This window comes from Macrotis lagotis, chromosome 3, assembly GCF_037893015.1.
Source record: "Macrotis lagotis isolate mMagLag1 chromosome 3, bilby.v1.9.chrom.fasta, whole genome shotgun sequence".
Taxonomy (NCBI): Eukaryota; Metazoa; Chordata; class Mammalia; order Peramelemorphia; family Peramelidae; genus Macrotis; species Macrotis lagotis.
In genome coordinates, this window is record NC_133660.1 from 125,740,306 (window position 1) to 125,760,636 (window position 20,331).

General features: G+C 38.6%; 1 protein-coding gene across 4 annotated transcripts in view; it reads right to left on the reverse strand.

Annotated features, from left to right (window-relative positions):
* The window catches only part of GAB1 (GRB2 associated binding protein 1), a 177,372-nt gene that overhangs the window by 29,515 nt on the left and 127,526 nt on the right, over window positions 1-20,331 (reverse strand). For 2 of the 4 annotated variants that reach the window (XM_074229232.1, XM_074229234.1), the window contains exons 3-7: window positions 17,198-17,420; window positions 16,804-16,884; window positions 9,364-9,971; window positions 2,967-3,052; window positions 2,452-2,755 (exon numbers count right to left, since the gene is read on the reverse strand). In XM_074229232.1, the coding sequence (XP_074085333.1) occupies window positions 2,452-2,755; window positions 2,967-3,052; window positions 9,364-9,971; window positions 16,804-16,884; window positions 17,198-17,420 (1,302 nt within the window). The remainder of the gene's footprint in view (window positions 1-2,451; window positions 2,756-2,966; window positions 3,053-9,363; window positions 9,972-16,803; window positions 16,885-17,197; window positions 17,421-20,331) is intronic. The other 2 variants (XM_074229233.1, XM_074229235.1) reach the window with 1 other exon arrangement.

The following is a 20,331-nucleotide window of genomic DNA, read 5'->3' on the forward strand; positions in this document are numbered from 1 at the left end:
TGGTAACAAATTTTATAAAAGCCTTATTTTAAAATTTCATTCAGTGACAGTCAGCTGTTACTTTCATCATATTTTTCTAGCTCTAAACAGTTAAAATGAAGAGCCATATTTTGGTTTTAGTAGGATAATGATAGCAAAGTTTACTAGATAGAAGTTCAACCCTGGAAACAGGGTGAAGTCTGACCTCTGACATAGTCATACTCATTATAAGACTATAGTAATTAATCTCTAATAAGACTAAAAGTTAAAGGCAAATTGTTGATCTTCATTGGAGTTCCTCACATTGATGTGGAAGACACATCTCTACCAAAATCAAATTTTTTTAGAATTATATAGGAAGACTGTTTAATACTTTGCTAAGTATATTCTATATTCTACTGGCAACTACAGAATAGGCTTTCTGAGTTTTCTTACTATAGAATTTCTGAAATCTATGCAGATGTTTTTAAAATAAAGATAAATATACACATGGGCAAGAAAATTAGAACTCATTTTTTATCAGTTGAATCAATCTGAAAAGGTTAAAAACTTTTTTAAAGAAAGATCAATTTCTGTAATCCCATACTATAAGGGGAAAAGACCTTTGAAGAATAATCTATTCAGCACATCAAGGAGCTACAGTCATTCACTGAATCAGAGAAGCATCCCATTCTCTCCAGTAATATCAGCAAGTGGAATGTGTATAGCCCTTTAAAAGTTTTCCAAGCACTTTAAACACATTAAATAAAATCTGCAGTCCTTACCCTGCAGGAGTTTCAATACAAACACATAAGTAAACACAAAGTAATAAAATGTCATAAAGGGAAACAGCAGCCTCCAGTATGATTGATGCTGATGAGTAAGGCACCTGGACTTAAAGCTTAGAAAGCCTCTTGGGGTACTTGAGACAGTGTCTTGTCTATGATGCCATAGCTATTAAAAGCTGTAAGTAAAACTTAAACACAGGTCTCCCAGCTCTAAGTCCATTCCTCCATCCATTACTTCATACTCCCTCTCCTGTATGATCATGGACATACCCCTCAGCCCTGATTGCCTCAGTTTCCTCATTTGTAAAATAAACTGGAGAAGGAAATGGTGAACACTGGTATCTCTGCCTGGAAAAACCCAATAGGGGGTCGGACGTAACTGAAAAAGAAGGACCAACAAAAACCTCTACCCAGTGCAGCTAATTCCTTGACAAAGTAATTAAAATATGAAACAATGCAGCACACAATGAATGTTTGTAGAGTTCCTGAGTTCTTGGCTAGATTTTAGGGAGATAAGACACAGAACAAAGATCCCTTCATTATTGTCATGGTCAGCATAATAATAGTGGCTAACCTCTATGGAGTACTTCAAATGAAAGCACTTTACATTTACTATCTCAGTGGACCCTCCCAATAGTCCCTCAAGCAAGTGGTACTATTATGTTCCCGTTACAGCTGAAGAAATTGAGACTGGGGTGAACCCAGGTCTCCCTAACTCCAGGTCTAGAATTCTATGATGTCCTTTAGCTGCCTCAGAAAACCATTTTTTTTAAACTTTAAGGGGCTTCAGAAGCTATTTAGTCCAACCTCCTTGTCAAACAAATGAGGAAAATGAATCAGACAAGAGACTAAGTGATTAGCACTAGCACATGGTTGAACAACTTCCTCATCAAGGCCATGTTTTAAACTTAAGAGAATTTCTTTTGTTGTTTTCTTTTAGGTTTTTTTTTTGGCAAGGCAATGGGGTTAGGTGACTTGCCCAAGGCCACACAGCTAGGTAATTATTAAGTGTCTGAGGCCAGATTTGAACTCAGGTACTCCTGATTCCAGGGCCAGTGCTCTATCCACTGCACCCCCTAGTCGCCCGATTTGTTTTTTTGCAAGGCAAAAGTAACTTGCCCAGGGTCACACAACCAGGTCTGAGGTCAGCATTTGAACTCAGATCCTCTTGACTCCAGAGTCAGGGCTCTATCCACTGTACCACCTAGCTACAGCTTTTGTGAATTTTTTTTTTTTATCAAAATTGCTGCAATGATTTGAGTGTTTTTCAAATGTGTTTTACACGTCTAGGTCAAAAGTCAGAATGAAAGAAAAGCTTTCCACCTGTAACACCAACGCAGGCAAAAACAAACAAATAAAAGAACCTTACTATAGTAACAGTTTACCTGATAGGGTTTTAAAAATGATAAAAAATAACATTAAATTATAAATATATTTCTCACTATGATTAGATTCTATACTGGGTTATAGAAAAATGATCTGTAAGTGAATGAAACACTATACCAAGAAATGAATGATCTTTAAATAATTATGAAATTACTTAATTTCAGCCAATCTCAGAGCACACACACACACACACATACACACACACACTCTTCAGGCATTTTCTGTCTATCTTCACTTGAGACATTATCACAGAAATTCAATGCTATTTATAACCACATTAAAAAAGAAGAAGAAGAAGACCATTGCATGCTCTCCTCACCTTTCCTGTCTGGCTTGAGGTTCCTATCAACAGGGGGGGGCTCACAATCTGCCACAGGAACTGGCCTTCTGGGAGGGGTCTTTGGGCTTGACCTGAAGCCCATGTGAGCAGGAGGTGGGACCTGCATTCCAAATGAAGAAAAGTCAAATGTCCCTGGTGTCATTGGCACATAGTTGGCTTCGTGAATTGGCTCTGTAAAACTGCTGGAATGCTGTCGTGGTGGAGAGTTGGGATTCATTGGGACATAGTTTTCATCCAATTCTTCACTGGATACACTTCCTAGTGTTAACACACTTTTGTTTTTCTGAAATGCATAAGACACATGTTTCTTTTAATTAAGACAAAAATGATAGACTGAAATGATATCAGTATGATAAATCCCACCTACTTTTTGGACATAAAATACTATTTATCTACTTATACATCCTTTTACTTTTTAAATCCCATGATGCTAAAGGCACAAAATTTTTGGTGCAGTTGAACCTAGTGAGATACCAGAGGGCCTTTATACTTACAAGGTGGCCATGAAAGCCTTCAAGCGAGCTAGATCTATCGCTTGGAAATGTTCGTGGAATATCATAGGAGTCTTGAGAGCTAGCATCTAAAAGAAAGAACAACAAATTATAAATTCTTCCTATTAGGAGTCATTCCCAGTATTATCAGGAATGATTCATTCTCTTTATATTTAAAAAAAAAAGCCTAAGTAAGATTTTAATAAACTATCTAAGATTCTAAACCATCCTCTAACAGAATGGTACTGATCTGACTGGCATACTCTGAACATCTCATATACTCTTCTTGATTCTAATCACTAGACAAGGAAGCAGTCTAGCAGAGTGGCCACAGTGGCGTGGGCTTGGGGGGGTCAAGAAATCTAGCTGGTGTGTCCCTGGGAAAAGCAAATCACTTCTTGGCACCTGCTACCTCTTTTGCAAATGTATTTACTTGTGAGGGCTTTATTGTCATGATCTCTGGAAGAGTGTAAGTGTCCTGAGGGCAGGAGTAATTTCATTTATCTTGGTATTCTCATTAACACCTATATTGGGCGCTTGATAAATAGGTCATGGGTTTATGAAACTGAAACTGGAAGGACCCTTAGAAACCCTGGAGTTCAATTTCCTCATCTTAAATCTAGATGATCAAACTGAGGCTCCAGGAGACCAATCAGGGAAGCCAAGGCATTGTAAGTGGTGGTGTTATCAGAAATGGGTTTTGAGCTTTGACTCTAGAACTGGTTACTCTTTCTGCTGAACCAAGTAGTTGATGATCATCTGTCTAGAACCTTCACGCATTACAGACTACTGTCTTAAGTCTCGGGGCAGACAAAAACAAAACACTTATTGGCTGTAAATAAATGCCTTTTGGATAAACTTCATAGGATTCATGTACTAAATCAGTATGGTTGTGATTTACATGTAAGAGATCCTACACTGGAAATACTCTATGTTGATATGAACAGGGTCTGCATACTCCTTTTTTCCTGCTTCTAATTCTTTAGGTTAGATAAAATCATGTATATGGAAAAAAAAGTTTAAAAATAGCCACTTGCTGGGGGCAGAGCCAAGATGGTGACAAGAACAGATCATGTCTTAGGTGCTCTCTCATAAATCTTCGAAACTAAAGACTCCAACTAAGTTTTCAAGAGACAGAACCCACAGAGGGACCCAAGGAGGCAGTTCTCCTACTCAAGGTAACCTGGAAAAAAGAGCAGAAAGGCTCTGCTCCCCAGGGTTGGAGGGGCAGCTCGCCAGAGGGGTGGCCCGCCAGAGAGAAAGAACTTCAGCCTCCAGGAGGCAGCCCCAGGGCACTGGGAGCTGCGGCTCACAGCAGCAGAGGAGTTTCCTGACCTATGCCCGGGGAGCACCAGGCATGAATTGGGGGAACAGCAGGGGACCTCTGCCAGAGTGAGCACGTGAAGCCCAGCCCTCAGAGCACACAGCGAGCAGCCCAGATCTAGGAAACAGAAGCAGGCAGAGATGGTAAGCAGGAGCACCCAGGGCATGAGCCCACTGAACCTAGGGAGGGGAGTGAAGAGAGAGACTGCAGAGCTCTGTGCCTGGAACAGGACTCTGGGGCTCTGACCACATTCAGATCCTGATCACAGTCTAGGCACCCCCCTCAGCCCTGTGGCGGGGGGGGGGCGCATATGGTCATTCACAGACCAGGAGGGAGGACAGAGCCTCACACACACTGAGATCCTTGTGGGAGTGTCCCAAAAGCTCAGGAAGCACCCCCAAAACAGGCTTAGGCTGGGAAAATGAGCAAGCAGAGAATAAAGAGGAACACCATTGAGAAATATTTTGCATATGAGCCCAAGAAGGATCAAAACACTCAGTCTGAAGATGAAGAAACACAAGCTCCTGCATCTAAAGACTCCAAGAAAAACAGAAATTGGGCTCAGGCTATGACAGAGCTCAAAAAACACTTTTGAAAATCAAAAGAAGGAGTTAGAAGAAAAACTAGGAAAAGAAATGAGAGAGATGCAGGAAAAACATGAAAATGAAGTCAGCAGCTTAGTCAAGGAGATCCAAAAAAATGCTGAAGAAAATAGCATGCTAAAAACCAGCTTAGGTCAAGTGGATAAAATAGTTCAAAAAGTTATTGAGGAAAAGAATGCTTTAAAAAGCAAAATTGGCCAGATGGAAAAAGAGATAAGAAAACTCTCTGAGGAAAACAAATCCTTCAGACAAGGAATAGAACTCAGGGAGATTGATGACTTTATGAGAAATCAGGACTCAATACTTCAAAACCAAAAGAATGAAAAATTAGAAGAAAATGTGAAACATCTCATGGAAAAAACAACTGATATAGAAAACAGATTTAGAAAAGATAATTTTAAAATTATTGGAATACCTGAAAGTCATGATCAGGAAAAGAGCCTTGACATCATTTTCAAAGAATTACTACAGGAAAATTGCACTGATATCCTAGAAGCAGAGGGTAAAATAGAAATGGAGAGAATCCCCCCGAGAAAGAGATCCCAAAAAACCAACCCCTAAGAATATTATAGCCAAGTTCCAGAACTCCCAAGTCAAAGAGAAAATATTACAAGCAGCCGGAAGGACACAATTCAAATATCGAGGAGCTGCAGTCAGGATCACACAGGACTTAGCAGCAACTACATTAACAGCTCATAGGGTTTGGAATATAATATACCAGAAGGCAAAAGAGCTTAGAATGCAGCCAAGAATCAACTACCCAGCAAAACTGAATGTCCTCTTCCAGGGAAAAAGATGGACTTTTAATGAACCAGGGGAATTTCAAATGTTCCTGTTAGAATGGCCAGAGCTGAACAAAAGTTTGATCTTCAAATACAGGACTCAGATGAAGCATAGAGATTGGAAGAGAAGGGGAAAATATGAGGGACTTGATGATGAACTACATGTATTCCTGCATAGAAAAATGACACTGATAATATTCATATGAACCTTCTCAATTAATAGAGCAGGTAGAGGGAACTTTTATAGTTGAAGCACAGGAGAAAGCTGAATTTGAAGATAAGATATGGGGTGAAAATGGAGTCAATAGATAAAAGGGAAATGTAATGGGAGAAAGAAAAAGGAGAGGGGGAATAGGCCAAGATATTTCATATAATAATATTTTTCTTAATTACCATGAGCTATTGCAATGATATGGAAGGGGGGAAGGCAAGGGGGAATGTGGGAATCTTCGCTCTCATCAGAGGTGGCTAGGAGAGGAAACAGCATATATACTCAATGGGGTATAGGCTTTTGGAGTAAGGAGAGGGGAGGGGACAGGGGGAAGGGGGGTGATGTGAGTGATGGAGGAGAGGATGGAACATGGTGGGAGAGTGGTCAGATATAACACTTTTTTTTTTTACTTCATGCAAGGGGCTGGGATTGGAAGGCCTGTCCGGGACCATAGGGCTAGGTGGATGCTGGGCCTAAGGGGTGGTATGGGGGCTTGGGGCCTCTTGGTCCCAGGGCCAGGGATCTGTCTGCTGCACCACTCAGCTACCCTACAGCAGAGTCAGAGTGAAAGGAGAGAGAAAATATAGTACATGGTAGTGGAGAAATACGAAAGGATGGAGTTGCAATCAGCAATGGCACTGGTGGAAAAATATGGAAGTAACTTTTGTTATGGAAGTAAAGTAAAGTAAAAAAAAATATGGAAGTAAAGAATGTGATCCACCCATGACAGAGTTGTTGGTGTTGGAACAAAGACTCAAGCACACTTTTTATTATTATTATTTTGGGGGGAGGTGCAGGGCAAATGGGGCTGGGTGGCCTGCCTAAGGGCACATATCAGGGTGATTGTTGGGTGTCTGAGGCCGGATTTGGACCCAGGTGCTCCTGGCTCAAGGGCCAATTCTCTGTCTGCCACCAGCCACTCCTACTATCATAACTATTTTATTTTATTTTGGGTCTTTTTTTTCTTTTTTTGGTTTTTGCAGGGCAGTGAGGTTGGGGTGGCTTGCATGTCACATGGCTGGGTGATTGTTGGGTGTACAGGGCCGGATGTGGGCTCGGGTGCTCATGGCTCCAGGGCTGGTGCTCTGTCCATTGCGCCACTGGCCATACCTACAATTATTACTATTATTTTTTATTTTAATTTTTTTCTCTCCCCTTTATCGCTCAAGTGAGTTTATATTTTGGGGGGGGTATTTTGTTTACTCTTAAACAAGAATATTTTATTAATGTATAAAAAACATTGTTTGTACAAAATGAGAATAAATATATATTAAATTAAAAAAAATAGCCATTTGCTTATATATCTATAGTTCTCAAAGTTTCTTGGAATCTCTACTCAATAAGGTCATGCCAACTTCAACAATGATCAAAGCCATGCTATTATGTATGGATAAGGTAAATTTGAGGTCCCTTCCAGGTCTATGTCTGAGATCCTCTGTCCTTAAGGGGATAGTGAAGCCAAAAGCAGAGATATTTCTGTTTTCCTGCTTGTTCCAAGGAAGTCTTCCTGCTACCTTAAGGCCATCTTTGCTGAGGGTGGGCAGTAACCTTCAGCCTTAAATTCACTTGAGGGTTGATTCAGTCACCCATTTCTAGTATTGGGCTATAGTTTAATTAGCAAGCTAAATTGGTATAGCTTTATTTTCATGACTATGATCTTGTGTTAATTATGTACTTCTGCCTATGAGGGGTGTTCACAAGGCAAAGATGTTTTGGCAGCTGTTGATAGCTGGGAGAAGTAGAAAATATGCAAATATACTTTTCATAAGCCTTTATGAATCTGATTTCCTTATTTTAAAGTGGAATTTTGACATTTTTCCACTTAAATTCTGCCCTATTTTAAAAATATATATAAATGCATATAATCACTTAACAGAATAGTATATTGATTCTGTATTAAAACTGTTAGCAGGGGTGGCTAGGTGGCACAGTGGATAAAGCACCGGCCTTGGATTCAGGAGTACCTGGGTTCAGATCCGGTCTCAGACATTTAGTAATTACCTAGCCATGTGGCCTTGGACAAGCCACTTAACCCCATTTGCCCTGGCAAAAAAAAACAACAAAACTGTTAGCAGCCCTATCTGATCATCCTAGGGAAGGAATTCTTAACCTTAATCCATGTAGATAGATTTTGGGGGAGTGAGGTCCATGAACTTGGATTGGGGAAAAAAATTACATTTCTATTTCCACTAAGTAAAACACTAACTGAAATTTACTATCGCTCATATATAGTCAACAATAGCCTTAACTTCCCTCTACTTTGATTGTGTTGTTTTATTAATTATATTAAAAAAGAAGAGTATATACATTAGATTAACTTTTAATATTCTGATAAATATTTCTATATGATGGTTCCCTTTGTAATACTATATTTTCTATTTTATGCATTTGCAAGCATTGTTCTGAGGAAGGGTCCATGAGTTTCACTAGATGCCAAAGGAGGTTGTGACCCACAAAAATTTAAAAAATCCCTGCCTTAGAGAACAACAGATTTAGGACAGGAAAGGGCTTATCTAAAGTTATCATCTAATCCAATCTCCTCATTCTTTAGAGGAGGAAATTAAGACCTTCAAAAGGGCACAGTTTCACAGAGATACTAAAGACATAAGATAGTTGGGATTCAAACTAAGTCTTCTGACTGTAAGTTCAGTAATTTTTTTTCCAATGGCAACATACACAAATTTCTTCAGAAAAAAATAATTTCACATAGTTCAAAAAGAACAAGGAAGAGAGATATTTAACGTCAAATAGGTATGTGTATGACCTTTAGGAAAATCCTTTAAAATGTTACACACTGAAGATAGAATTTAAGATTCATTGAAGAGATTCTATTTATGAAGCAGATTTTACCTTGGACAAAGTATATATCTTCCATGAAGGAGATTTCTGGATTTGGGGGAAGGAAATGTTTAATTCAAATACTGAGTGACCAACATTTTTTTCTTCTATATCATGGGCTTTGAGGGCACTGTTATAAAAGGATGTGGAAAGTGAGACTGTGGAATATACTGTATATATAGGTACAGAAAAATTCATCCATGAAAACATTTTGTGGATAGACAATTACAAGCAACTATTAAAACAGGCTTTGCAACTAGGATGGTTTAAAAACCATGGACCATGATACCTCACAGAAAGGGGAAGAACCATTAAGTTTTTTAACAGCCATCCATGAGCACAGAAGAGGAAACAGGAAGAGCTCTGAGGCTATCCTGATTGATTTTCCTTGGCTGACATGTCTAGGAAGTGGGGGAAAGGAATGTATTCCTGATGAGGCTAAAGAACAATCTTAAAGGCTAAGTTTGAGCAAGGGTTATTAAATTATCACTAGGTCCCCAGCATAGGATGATAACAAAAGAGAAATCATAACTGCTTAATCGTTCTTGAAAAATCAGACCCTCTGAAAAGCCCAGTGACTACCCATTCATCCCAACTGTGGCATACAGAACACAGCAGAACCTGAAAGTCCATCAAGGCTGACCTTTTCGCAATCTGTTCAAATCCACAGTGGAAATGGTATTACTACGAGATGGTGGAACCCCAGCCGTTGGGATAGAGTAACTACTGTCCGTGTCTGAGGCAGTACGGCTAATGCTACATGTTTCCACAGGTGAGCGGTCGTGAGCTGGGTATGGTTTCGGGGGCCGTGGTGGAGGAGTATCTGGGATGGTCTCTAATTTGGACATCTGACCCAAAGCTCCTTCTGGAAAAGTCCTTGGAATCTGGTACGTGTTCCCAGGTGTGGGGGGAATGTCATAACCAATGGAGATATGTCTCATTTGCGTTTCTAGGGATGATGTTCCAGATGGCGTATTAAAAACATAAAGCTCTCCGTCCACCTCAGTGCTTGATGGAGATGCTGTCTTTGGTAAGACGTCTTGGGAATAACTCCGGGGCAGGTTATACAGGTTGGAGTCTATAGAAACAGAGGCAGCTCGGGAGGGAAGAGGGTCATACATGGAGGGCTGCTGCTGAAAAAAGCCGTTCACTGCATGTTTGCTCTGAGAGGAAGCAGAATTTTTATGAGAAGGGACATTATCATTGCAGTCTGTCTCCGAGGAGGTGGATTTTGCCGAATCAGCATGTGGTCTAGATGAGAATTGTTAAGGACAGAATAGATTATTAGTATGGTGAAAGCATAGGATAACAATCAGTTTTAACCAAAAAATAAAACCAAGTAATTCAACAATTAAAATATACATCTTAATTTTTCTCGAGGGCTCAGTTCACTTAATCATAATAACCACATCTGGATCAAACCTGTGCTGTAAAAGGAAGATACTCTTCAGTGACATGCATGATGGTAGTCATTGAGTCTTTGCTAGAAGATGTCTAAAGTAGGGAATCCTACTACTCCCAAGGCATCTATTCTGCCTTGGATAAGTCCAATTGTCAGGAAACTTTTTCTTTTACTCCTAGGTCCTGTATCCTTGGGCCAAAAAAAACCTGTCAATGCTTCAGCATGATGCCTTTGAAATACTAGACAACAAATATCTTGCTCCCTGCTCCCCTTGAGTCTTTTCTTTTGCAGGCTGAACATTCCCAGTTCCTTCATATTACACAGGCTCAAGGCTCTTTCCAATTTTTGTTGTCTTTTTTTGGTTGACTTCTAGATTAATTATGATACAGACACCAGAAAGGAACATTATGTTCCAAATGTGTCCAGACAAGGGCAATGAGCATAGTTAGGTATTAAATGAATGAAGGAGCAGTTGAATTGAGAGGGCATGAAATATTCAACCAGTACATAATAAAACCACTACAAATAACAACTCCAAAGGCACCCTCTTAGGTCTTCTACCTTCCCTGCCATCCTTCATTCACCCAACCTATCCCACAACTAAACGTAGAAGGTCTAGTACACACTGTTTAACATACATACTATCATCTCCTCTAAGAAGCTTTACTGGATAATTTTACCCATTTATGTCAAATCCTTTACCTGATAAAGTTAAAAATAAAAGAATGACATAGTTTGGTTAGAATTGGGATGAGCTATATAGTTTGATGGATTTTGTGTTTTCATCTTTCTATTTTGCAGTAACTTCCCTTCCCTGGAAACCAGCCAATAATGCAAGTACCATATGGGAAGAGAATCCAAAATCTTAGAAACTTAATTAACCACCTCCATGTCAAAACAAATCTTAAGAAATGGAAATTACTTTCTTCACATCATACCTTTTGTTTGGACATGCAGAGAAACGTTCAGCTAAATTAGGAATTGAAATTAAAGGTGCTGGGGCTGGGGCAGGGGGAAGGTTTCAAACAGCTTTCACACACAAGTCAACACAAAACTAATGGCATTAACAAAACCCATACCTTTCAGCTGATAGCTGAACAAGATGCACTCACCATTTGCTTAGAATGAATGAGAACCCCTGGTGTATTTTAATGCAAGTACTTCCTGAAATAACTTGGGATAAATTTTCTACCTCCATCCTCTTTGACCTCTCTGTAACATTTGATACTTACTGTTAACCATACTTTTTTGGTGGAAAAAACCACCCAAAACTTTTCTCCCTTGGTTCTGTGACACTTCAACCATCCTGTACTTTCTCACTCTTGCTTGTCTCCCTGAGTGGTTTCTCTTCCTTCTCTACGTCCAATTGTACAAATCCCTTGTGCCTTGGTCATAGAATCACAGCATTTTAGAATTGGAAGGAATCTTAGAGATAATCTTGACTCTTCTTTTATAGAAGGGGAACCTGAATCCCAGAAAGCTTAAATGAATAGTCAAGGTTACAAAGTTTTGTATCATGGGGATGACAATTAGCTAACATTGCATTTATTTATGCTGATAGTCATAGCTGATATTTATATATCACTGGAGTTTGCAAAGGGTTTTGTACACATCATCTTATTTGAACCTTTCAACAGTCCTTTCAGGATGGAACTATAAAATTCCACCCATTTTACAGGTTTGGAAACTGAAGTCCAGAAGTCAAGTGGCTTGTCTAGCATCACAAAACTAATGTTGAATTTAGAATATGAAATTATATGTTTTGATCCTGATTTTAAATATAGCACATTTTCCACTACTCTTCAGAAACTTATCAGTTACCTTAGTCACAGGAGATAACAAAAAGTTAGTGGTAGTAATGAGACAGTTCAGTCCTATAGAATTTCCAGTTCAGTTTTTCCCCCATGATTTCAGGTTTTCCCTGTTACTTGAGAGGCTATAGTACTAAAGAGCCAGAAGAAGACTTGATTTGAAGAAATCAGACTCCAATATTTATTATTCATGCTTTCTATTCAACTTCACAAAGTTGCTGTGAAGACTTGTTTAGTCATTTGTCAGTCATATCCGACTCTTTATGACCCTTTTTGAGGTTTTCTTGGCAAGGATACATTTCCTTGTCTAGCTCATTTTACAGATGAGGAAACTAAGGTCAGCAGGGTCAAGTGACTTGCCCAGGGATTCAAAGCTAAGTACCTGAAGCCAGTCTTGAATTCAGGAGGATGAGCTGTCCTGACTCCAGGCCCAGCGCTCTATCCACTGTGCCACCTAGCTGCCTCTTTCTATGAGAACAGTACTCTGTAAATCATAAAGCATTTCATAACTTTGAATTATGGTTACTCTTCTTGCTGTGTTTTCTTTTTCCTCATCTTGGAGATGGTAGAATACAATGGAAAATACTCTGACTTAGGACCCAAGAGAACTAGGTTTTCAAATTTATAGCTGTACCTCCTAAAAGGTTGGGGGCTTTAAAAAATCATTTTCTTTTCTCCTCTATGAAATCATAGTATTAGCATAATGGGCAAGACTTCTTAAGCTTTGTGGTATAGTGAAACCTAAGGATTCTTTGCCAGAATGTTTTAAAATATATAATATCGAACAGATAAGATTATAAAGGAAACCAATTAAACTGAAACAGTTAGCAGTAACTACATACATAAGTAAATAAATATATTCTTATATATTTATTTTGTATGCATACATGTATATATAACTGTGCATATATATGTGTACATCTCTCTCTCTGTCTCTTTCTTTCAGACACTGTACTAAAGACCTTACAATTATTAACTCACTTGAACTTCACAACAAGTCTGGGAGATAGACGCTATAGTTATTCCCATTTTACAGATAAGGAAACTGAGGCAAAGACAGGCTAAGTGACTTGCCCAGGTCACAAGACTGGTAAACATTAGAGTCTAGACTTGAATTCAGGTATCCCCTGTGACATCTTACTTTCCTATAATTTACTAAAATATTAAAAAGACAAGACAAGTTCATGTGCTCTAGGGTAAAACTCTCCCTCACCAAGATGATCTTCAAGGTCCCTTCTAATTCTAGGTCATATCAGAGGCATCCATTCTCATGGATTCAGCCACTAATCTAATTCTTCATCCCACCTCACCCAGTTCCATTCTTGCTAAAATCTAACTCATTAATTCCAACTGCCCAAAGGGTATTTACATGTGGATGTCCTTCTATCACCATAAAGTCAACACCTTCCACATAAATTTGTTTGCTCACTGTCCCAAGCTTCCTTATTTTGATTCAGGGCAGCATCATTCCTTGATCCTGTAGGCTTAAAGCCTTGGAGTCATCTTTGACTGTCCCTCTCTTTTACTCTACAGCTATCCAGTCATCAAGCCTAGGCACATTCTTCATCCTGACAACAGATAAATAAATACAAAGGTGAGCTGGAGTTAACCTGATCCTCCTTGTAAGAGCTAATCTTTAAATTTTCTGTGTGAGCATCTTAGAAACCATCAATTTCTACAAATTAGGGTTTGATTTGATTTGCTGGTGATCTAGATTTAATTAAAATTAAAGGGGTGTGAAAGGGTGTTGTGTGTGTATACCTCCCATCCCCATGGACAGTTGGTTGTTAAATATTTATCAGCTCATCTCTGCAAACACTGTTTTCATACAGTGTGTCAACAGTTCTCTAATAGGCAGCAGAGTAGAATTTAATTCATAGGATCACAAGTGTAGAGCCAGAAGAAACTCAGAGGTCCACCTCAACACTATGCAGGTATATGATGATTCTGGGGCAGAACCAGGATTTAATCCAATTCTTTCTGTTGAATGTTGATACTTACCAATTCAATTATTTCAACAAATGTAATTCAATAAACTATTAGGAAACAAGACCCTGTTGTGGGACTGGATCTACCAAGCAGTCCCTCCCCTGAGGAAGCTAACATTCTAGCAGGAGATATGCTCTATAAAGATAAAGCCAAATCCTTTGATCACAAATCTAGAGCTGGGAAGGAACCTCAGAGGCCATTTAGTCCAACTTCCTCATTTTAGTAAAGGAAACTGAGGCCTATGAGTTTCAATGACTTCCCCAGCACCCCATGGTAAACATCAGAGACTGGATACAAAATGGTCCTCTGACTACAAGCAATGCTTTTTCTCCCAATACCATTTTGATCTTCCATCCCTATCTTAAAACACAAGTGTCAAAATACTCCAGGGCTATTTGAGGCAGAAGAGATCACTTTTGGCTGAGGGAAGAGAAGGGGCTGGGAAAAGCTTCATGGAAGAAGCAGAATCTGGGTTGAGTCTGGAAGAAGAGCATTTCAAAAGGTAGAAATGAACAACTATTCCAGGCAAGGAGTAACAATCTATATAAAAGCAAAGAGGTATGAGGATCAAATTAACTAGGGGATTTAATAATTAGCATTTACTTAATTTAATACATTTGATTATGAAAAGCATTAGATATAAAATTAAATCAGGGAGCAGCTCGTACAGTCCAATTTATCTGGAAAAGTGTATGTAAATGAGAAAATTATTAAAGAAGACTAGAAAAGAAGGCTAGAGAGGGGGGAAGGGAATAGGATTTATACAGTACCTACTATATGTAAGATTTTTTACAAATCTTATATCATTTGATCCTCACAATCCTAGGAGTTAGGGGCTATTTGCTGCTATTGTTGTTGAGTCATTCAATCTTTTCTGACTCTTCATGACCCCAAGGATCAAAGTTTGCCAGTGACATCCATGGGATGTTTTTGGTATAGACATTGGAGCCATTTCCTTCTCCAGCTCATCTGACACATGAAGAAATGAGGCCAACAGGGTTAAAGTGACTTTCCCACAGTCACACAGCTAGTTAGGGGTCTGAGAACAGATTTGAACTCCAAACCTGGTATTCTCTCCATTGAACTACATAGATGCTTCAGGTGCTACTATTAGGAAACTGAAGCAGACTGAGGCAAAAAAGAGTTTATGTGATTTGCCCCCAGGGGAACATAACTACTAAATATCAGAGGTGTCTGAATCTTGGTCTCCTGAACTCCAGGCCCAACGTGCCACCGAGCTATCCGAGACAGACTGAGGGAGACCTTAAGCATTAGGATGATGAGGAGTTTTGACCCATGCATTGCAAAGATTATTTTAGCAAATGGATAATGAATAATAGGTTGGGAAGGGAAAAGACTAGGGAGACCAAAAAGGAAGCTATCTATGGAATAATGATCAAAAGGCAATTTCTACCAGAGCAACACAGTATGGTAACAGCTGTGCCTTCAGTGATCAAATGAAATAAAACATGCAGTGCTTTATGAATCTTAGAGAGCTACGTGAATGTGAACTGTTATCGGTCAAGAGATGACTCTAGGTAAAAGGCAAAATGTAGAAAAAAATTTGTAGCAGTCCATCTAAAAAAGTCAACAACAAAGAGAGACACTCCTACTTTTAAGAGGAATCTTGGTTAGTTATCAAGGCAATAAAGTGGAGATGTGAAGTCTTAAAACACGCACAGCAAACAGTGCAAAGTCAAGTTAGAATGTTTATTATTAACGCGTGAGATTAAAAAAAAACTTTCTTCTACAGGCAAAATCCCATCACAACAAATACAGAATCTCGTCCTCTGGAAAGGGGAGCCAATGCTTCCACGTCTCCATGAAAGGCCTACAAGCAAGATCTCTGTAGATCTCACTGTACACTTATTACATACTCATAAATCTACACAATGGATCTAAAGAATAAGATCTTTGCCTGGTCCTCACTCACAGGATAATCACATACTATAGAGAAAGAACATGTTTGACAACTTAATTACCAAGTGCTGTAAGGGAAGAGAAAGGAGTCAGTCCTGAGCTCCCTCTTCATGGTTCTTTTTTTTTATATCCATCATCACATCAGTGTGGTGGGTTGGTTAGGAAAGTTGGGCAAAACTGGGTTCTGGAATGGGCTAGTTACCCTCTGTTTTTACAGATTATTGAACTGAACTGGAGGATGGGGGTGGGAGGTTTAATTGCCCCCGAGATCACAAAGCAATCTTGAATTCAAACTCAGATCCTCTGTAAATTGAACCATTTTTGTTGCAAGATTATGGAAGGAGTATTATATAGATCCTTCAGGATTTAGATGATCATCTCATTTGAGCTTCATAATCACCTTTCAAAAGAAGCTAGTCAGCTACTGACTCATCCATTCTCCTTAACCCTACCTCTCTCAAACATACCACTTACCTACACGGATTACCTAATATGTCGAACCAGGAACTATATGAATAGATCCAGGACTACTTTTTTTTGGGGGGGGGGTAATAATTGGAAAGGCTCTGAATCCCTCCAACTTTTCAAAATCATAAATTTTAGAACTGGAAGAAACTTTCAAGGTCATCTAATTCAAACCTCTTCATTTTACAGCAGAGGAGGGTCAGAGAAGGTTTCTCAGGGTTATTTGTGATTGTCAAAATTGGGATTTGAGTCCAGGTCTTTATAACTACAAGTCCTCAGACCTTTCCTTTGTACCATATTCTACCTCCTAGATTCAAATTCATTCTCCCCAGTCACTGAGATGAAGGAAATCTAAAAACTTAAATTCAATTCCAACTCAACAATTTGAATGTCCTATGACCTTTGTTATGTAGGGATTTTACCTGTCGTAATTAATTCCTCACACACACACAGACATCCCACTTCCCCCAAAGAACCACAGAACACCAACACTCACAGCAATGGGATCTTTTTGCTTTCAAAGTCTTCAAGAAGCAGATATTCCTCTCCTTCTTCAGAAACAAAAGAGGACCCTTGGCTGGTTTATAATCACATAAGAAATGGAGCAAGATCACCATTTACACATCAGTGAAATCTCGTAGGCAAGTTAAGTCTGCAACAGAGGCTTTGTATGACAACCTGCAGTATACAGCTTTCTGACAGAGCCTTGTGAAATGAGCCTGCCCCCTGCAACCCATGGGTAAGATCTCTCCTATCACTTTCCTGCATATCCATTAACCTCATTATACTATGTGATTCCTACAAAGAAAGTGGACCTCCAACCTTGAGTTGTAAAAACTATAAACATAAAATTATTTTTAAAAAAATGATGAGGAAGTGCAAGATTTTACCTTGTGGGTTCAAGCTTCTTGCTTTGACAGTTGATGAGCAAGAGGTAGTCTTGGGGATCATCCTGAATAGGAAGAGGCTCCAGGTGTGGTGGTAAGTTAATTAGCTGATAAGGAGGAGGTAGAGTACCAGAGGATGGCTCCATCTGCATAGAGGGTGGTGATGTACTTACAGCTAAAGGGAAGTCAGTTGAGGGCTGCAAAGGGCCAGGTGGTTTCACAGGATCTGGAAAACAAAACAGAAATATCAAGTGGTAGTCTCTTGTCTTATTTCAAGGAATTTTTCCTTAGCATTATAAATCTAGATGAGACAGGTCCTCAAAGTTTATATTGCCTTCCTTTTTCCTTAGACTAATGAGGAAAGAGAAGTCCAAGAGGCAAAGTGGCCTATGCATAGTCACACAGGCAGTTGGTGACTTAGCCAAGATTTGAATCCAAATTCTCAGATAGGAAAAATAATCAAATCAATTAAGTATTTAAGTGCCTACTAAATAGGTACTTAATAAATTCTCTAAAGAAACTAATTTGAGGGGGCAGCTAGGTGGCGAAGTGGATAGAGCACTGGCTCTGGAGTCAGAACGACCCGAATTCAAATCCGGCCTTAGACACTTAATAATTACCTAACTGTGTGACTTTGGGCAAGTCACTTAACCCAATTGCCTTGCAAAAAAATAAAAGAAACTAAATTTATCTTTAAAATTTATTATAATTTTAAAATCATTTTATATTTTAATAATACAAATTTATTATAAGGTTATTAAAATTATTTTAAATAAATTTATGGCTTAACAAAAACTACAATTATAAATAGTTAAATCAATAAACAAGTATTTATAAGTATTGATTATGTACCAGAACTGGGCTAGTAATTGAGGAGACAAGTACAAAGGATGAAACAATCTCTTCCAAGGAGTTTGAATTTTAATGGGGAGGGCTAACAAATATATATATACAGAAATATATGCAGTATAAATATAAAGTGAATAAACACAAGTACACACAAAAGTATACATTGCAAAGTTATTGAAGAGAGAATTCTAGTTGTTGTCTGTCCTTTGTTTTTGAAGAGGACCAATGATTTCACCCATGATGTCTTGAATTGCTCATTAATTGGTTTTAAGTGAGGTAGAGTTGCACAAAATCATCAGCCTCACTCTCTCTTCCAGAACCATTAAGGTCCAGGGGCAAGACAGAACTCAGGATGAGTGGTGATGAGCAGAATGCAGTGGATGACCTTGACACTTCTGATGTCTGTACAGGTCCACAGTAACTGCTTCAAACCCCTTCATGGCCATTAGAACAAACTGGTTCCATCTGCCCATTCACATACTTGGACATTCTCATAATTCATTGATGGGTTTGAGGTCTCTTCAGCTTTTATGGTGAGATGGTTTTATGGGGATAGGGCCACTGGGCATGCTATAGTTTCTTGGAATCACAAGTGAGAGTTGGGTGAAAAGTGAACATCAAAGGTGATGAGCAACTTGGAGAAGGGTTTGGCAGTCCTCACACCAAAGTCCTCCCTGAACACACAATCTATCTCCACACTAGGAGTTGGGGAGATGAAGAAAGGCTTTATGTAGAAGATAGTATCAGAAAAAATGTGAAGAAATCTATGAGATGGAGGAACAAGAATATGCAATCTGGTATTGGGGATACTGGAAAGAATCCAAGATGGAAGATGAAGTCTCGTGTGGTAGAAACAAAGAAAAGGGCAGGATGGTCGAATCATAAGTATGAGAGGGAAACAATGTCCAATGAGGCTATACCTTTTTCTTTGAACTCTAATTTTCCACTATCTTACATGAAAAATGTGGCATTTATTTTTGAATCTTTTCAATATTGATCAACCATACTTATTTTTTTCTTCTTTTTTTGGGGGGGGGTGGTCTTAAAAGTACAATTTGTTATAGGAGATGGTTTCTATGGGGGGGCGGAGATTTTAAGTGAAACTGGTGTTGTGAAATCAATACATCATTAAAACATCTTTTTAAAGAATGGAAAAATGAAACATGTTATCAACAACCATATTAAAAAAACCTCTAAGACATTAAAAATAAAAAAAATTCAATAAAAAAAATCTCTAATGTTCCATCTTCCACCTAGCAGAATGGTAAAAATGACAAAAATGGAAAATGACATTTTTTGGATGAACTGTGAGAGATAAGGCACATTAACATTATGTTAGAGAACTATGAAATGATTCAACTGCTTTGAAAAGCAATGTGGAAGATAAATCTTCAAAAGTCACTAAACTGAGCATTATGCTTTGACTCTGGCCCCACATATCCCAAGGATATATAAGACAGTAAAAGGACTTATGTGCAAAAATATTTATAGCAATACTTTTTATAGTAATGAAGAACTGGAAACAAAATCACTGTTAATCTATTGGGGAATAAAGAAATTATGATCTATGAATGTAATGGAATATTACTGTGCCATAAAAATGATGAAAGTGTTAACTTTAGAGAAATCTTGGAGGTTTCAAATAGACTGCTACAGAGTAAAATGAGAAGAATCAGAACAACTTAAATAGTGATAACATAAAGAAAAACACCGAGAAAGACTCAAAAACGATGATTAATGCAATGACTGCTCATAACTTCCACTTGGGGGCAGAAAAATGATGCTGAGAGGGGCTTTCTGAGAGATTTATTTCCATACATAGTTTTTATGAATTTGTTTTGAGTGATAAGGAAGGTCCTTTTGGGGGAGGGGTGGAGGAGGGGTACTATAAAAGAAAAAGTAGTTAATAAATAGTTAACAATACACAGAAGAGAGTAGAAGGAAGTTCAGAAGGGGGCAGCCAACAACAGCAGTGCTAGTACTACCAAATCAATTTTGAATCATAAAAAAAAAAATCACCAGCTGCACATAATGGAGAGTCAGAATCCCATTTGGAGTCTTCTTTTGTTTGTTTTATAAGGACATGTTCATGCTTGTTGATATTTGTCAATTCATAATAATTCAAGGGGGGAAAAAGATCTTATGAGCTCTGTTTAGTAGAATAGTCTAGATTCTTTCTAGTAAGATAAGCAAAGTCGAACTCCTAGCATGTCTCACTCCTACTTAAATCCTCCATTCTCATAGTTTAAAATAGTGCCAATATTGTTCTAGATAATTGTATTGCTCTT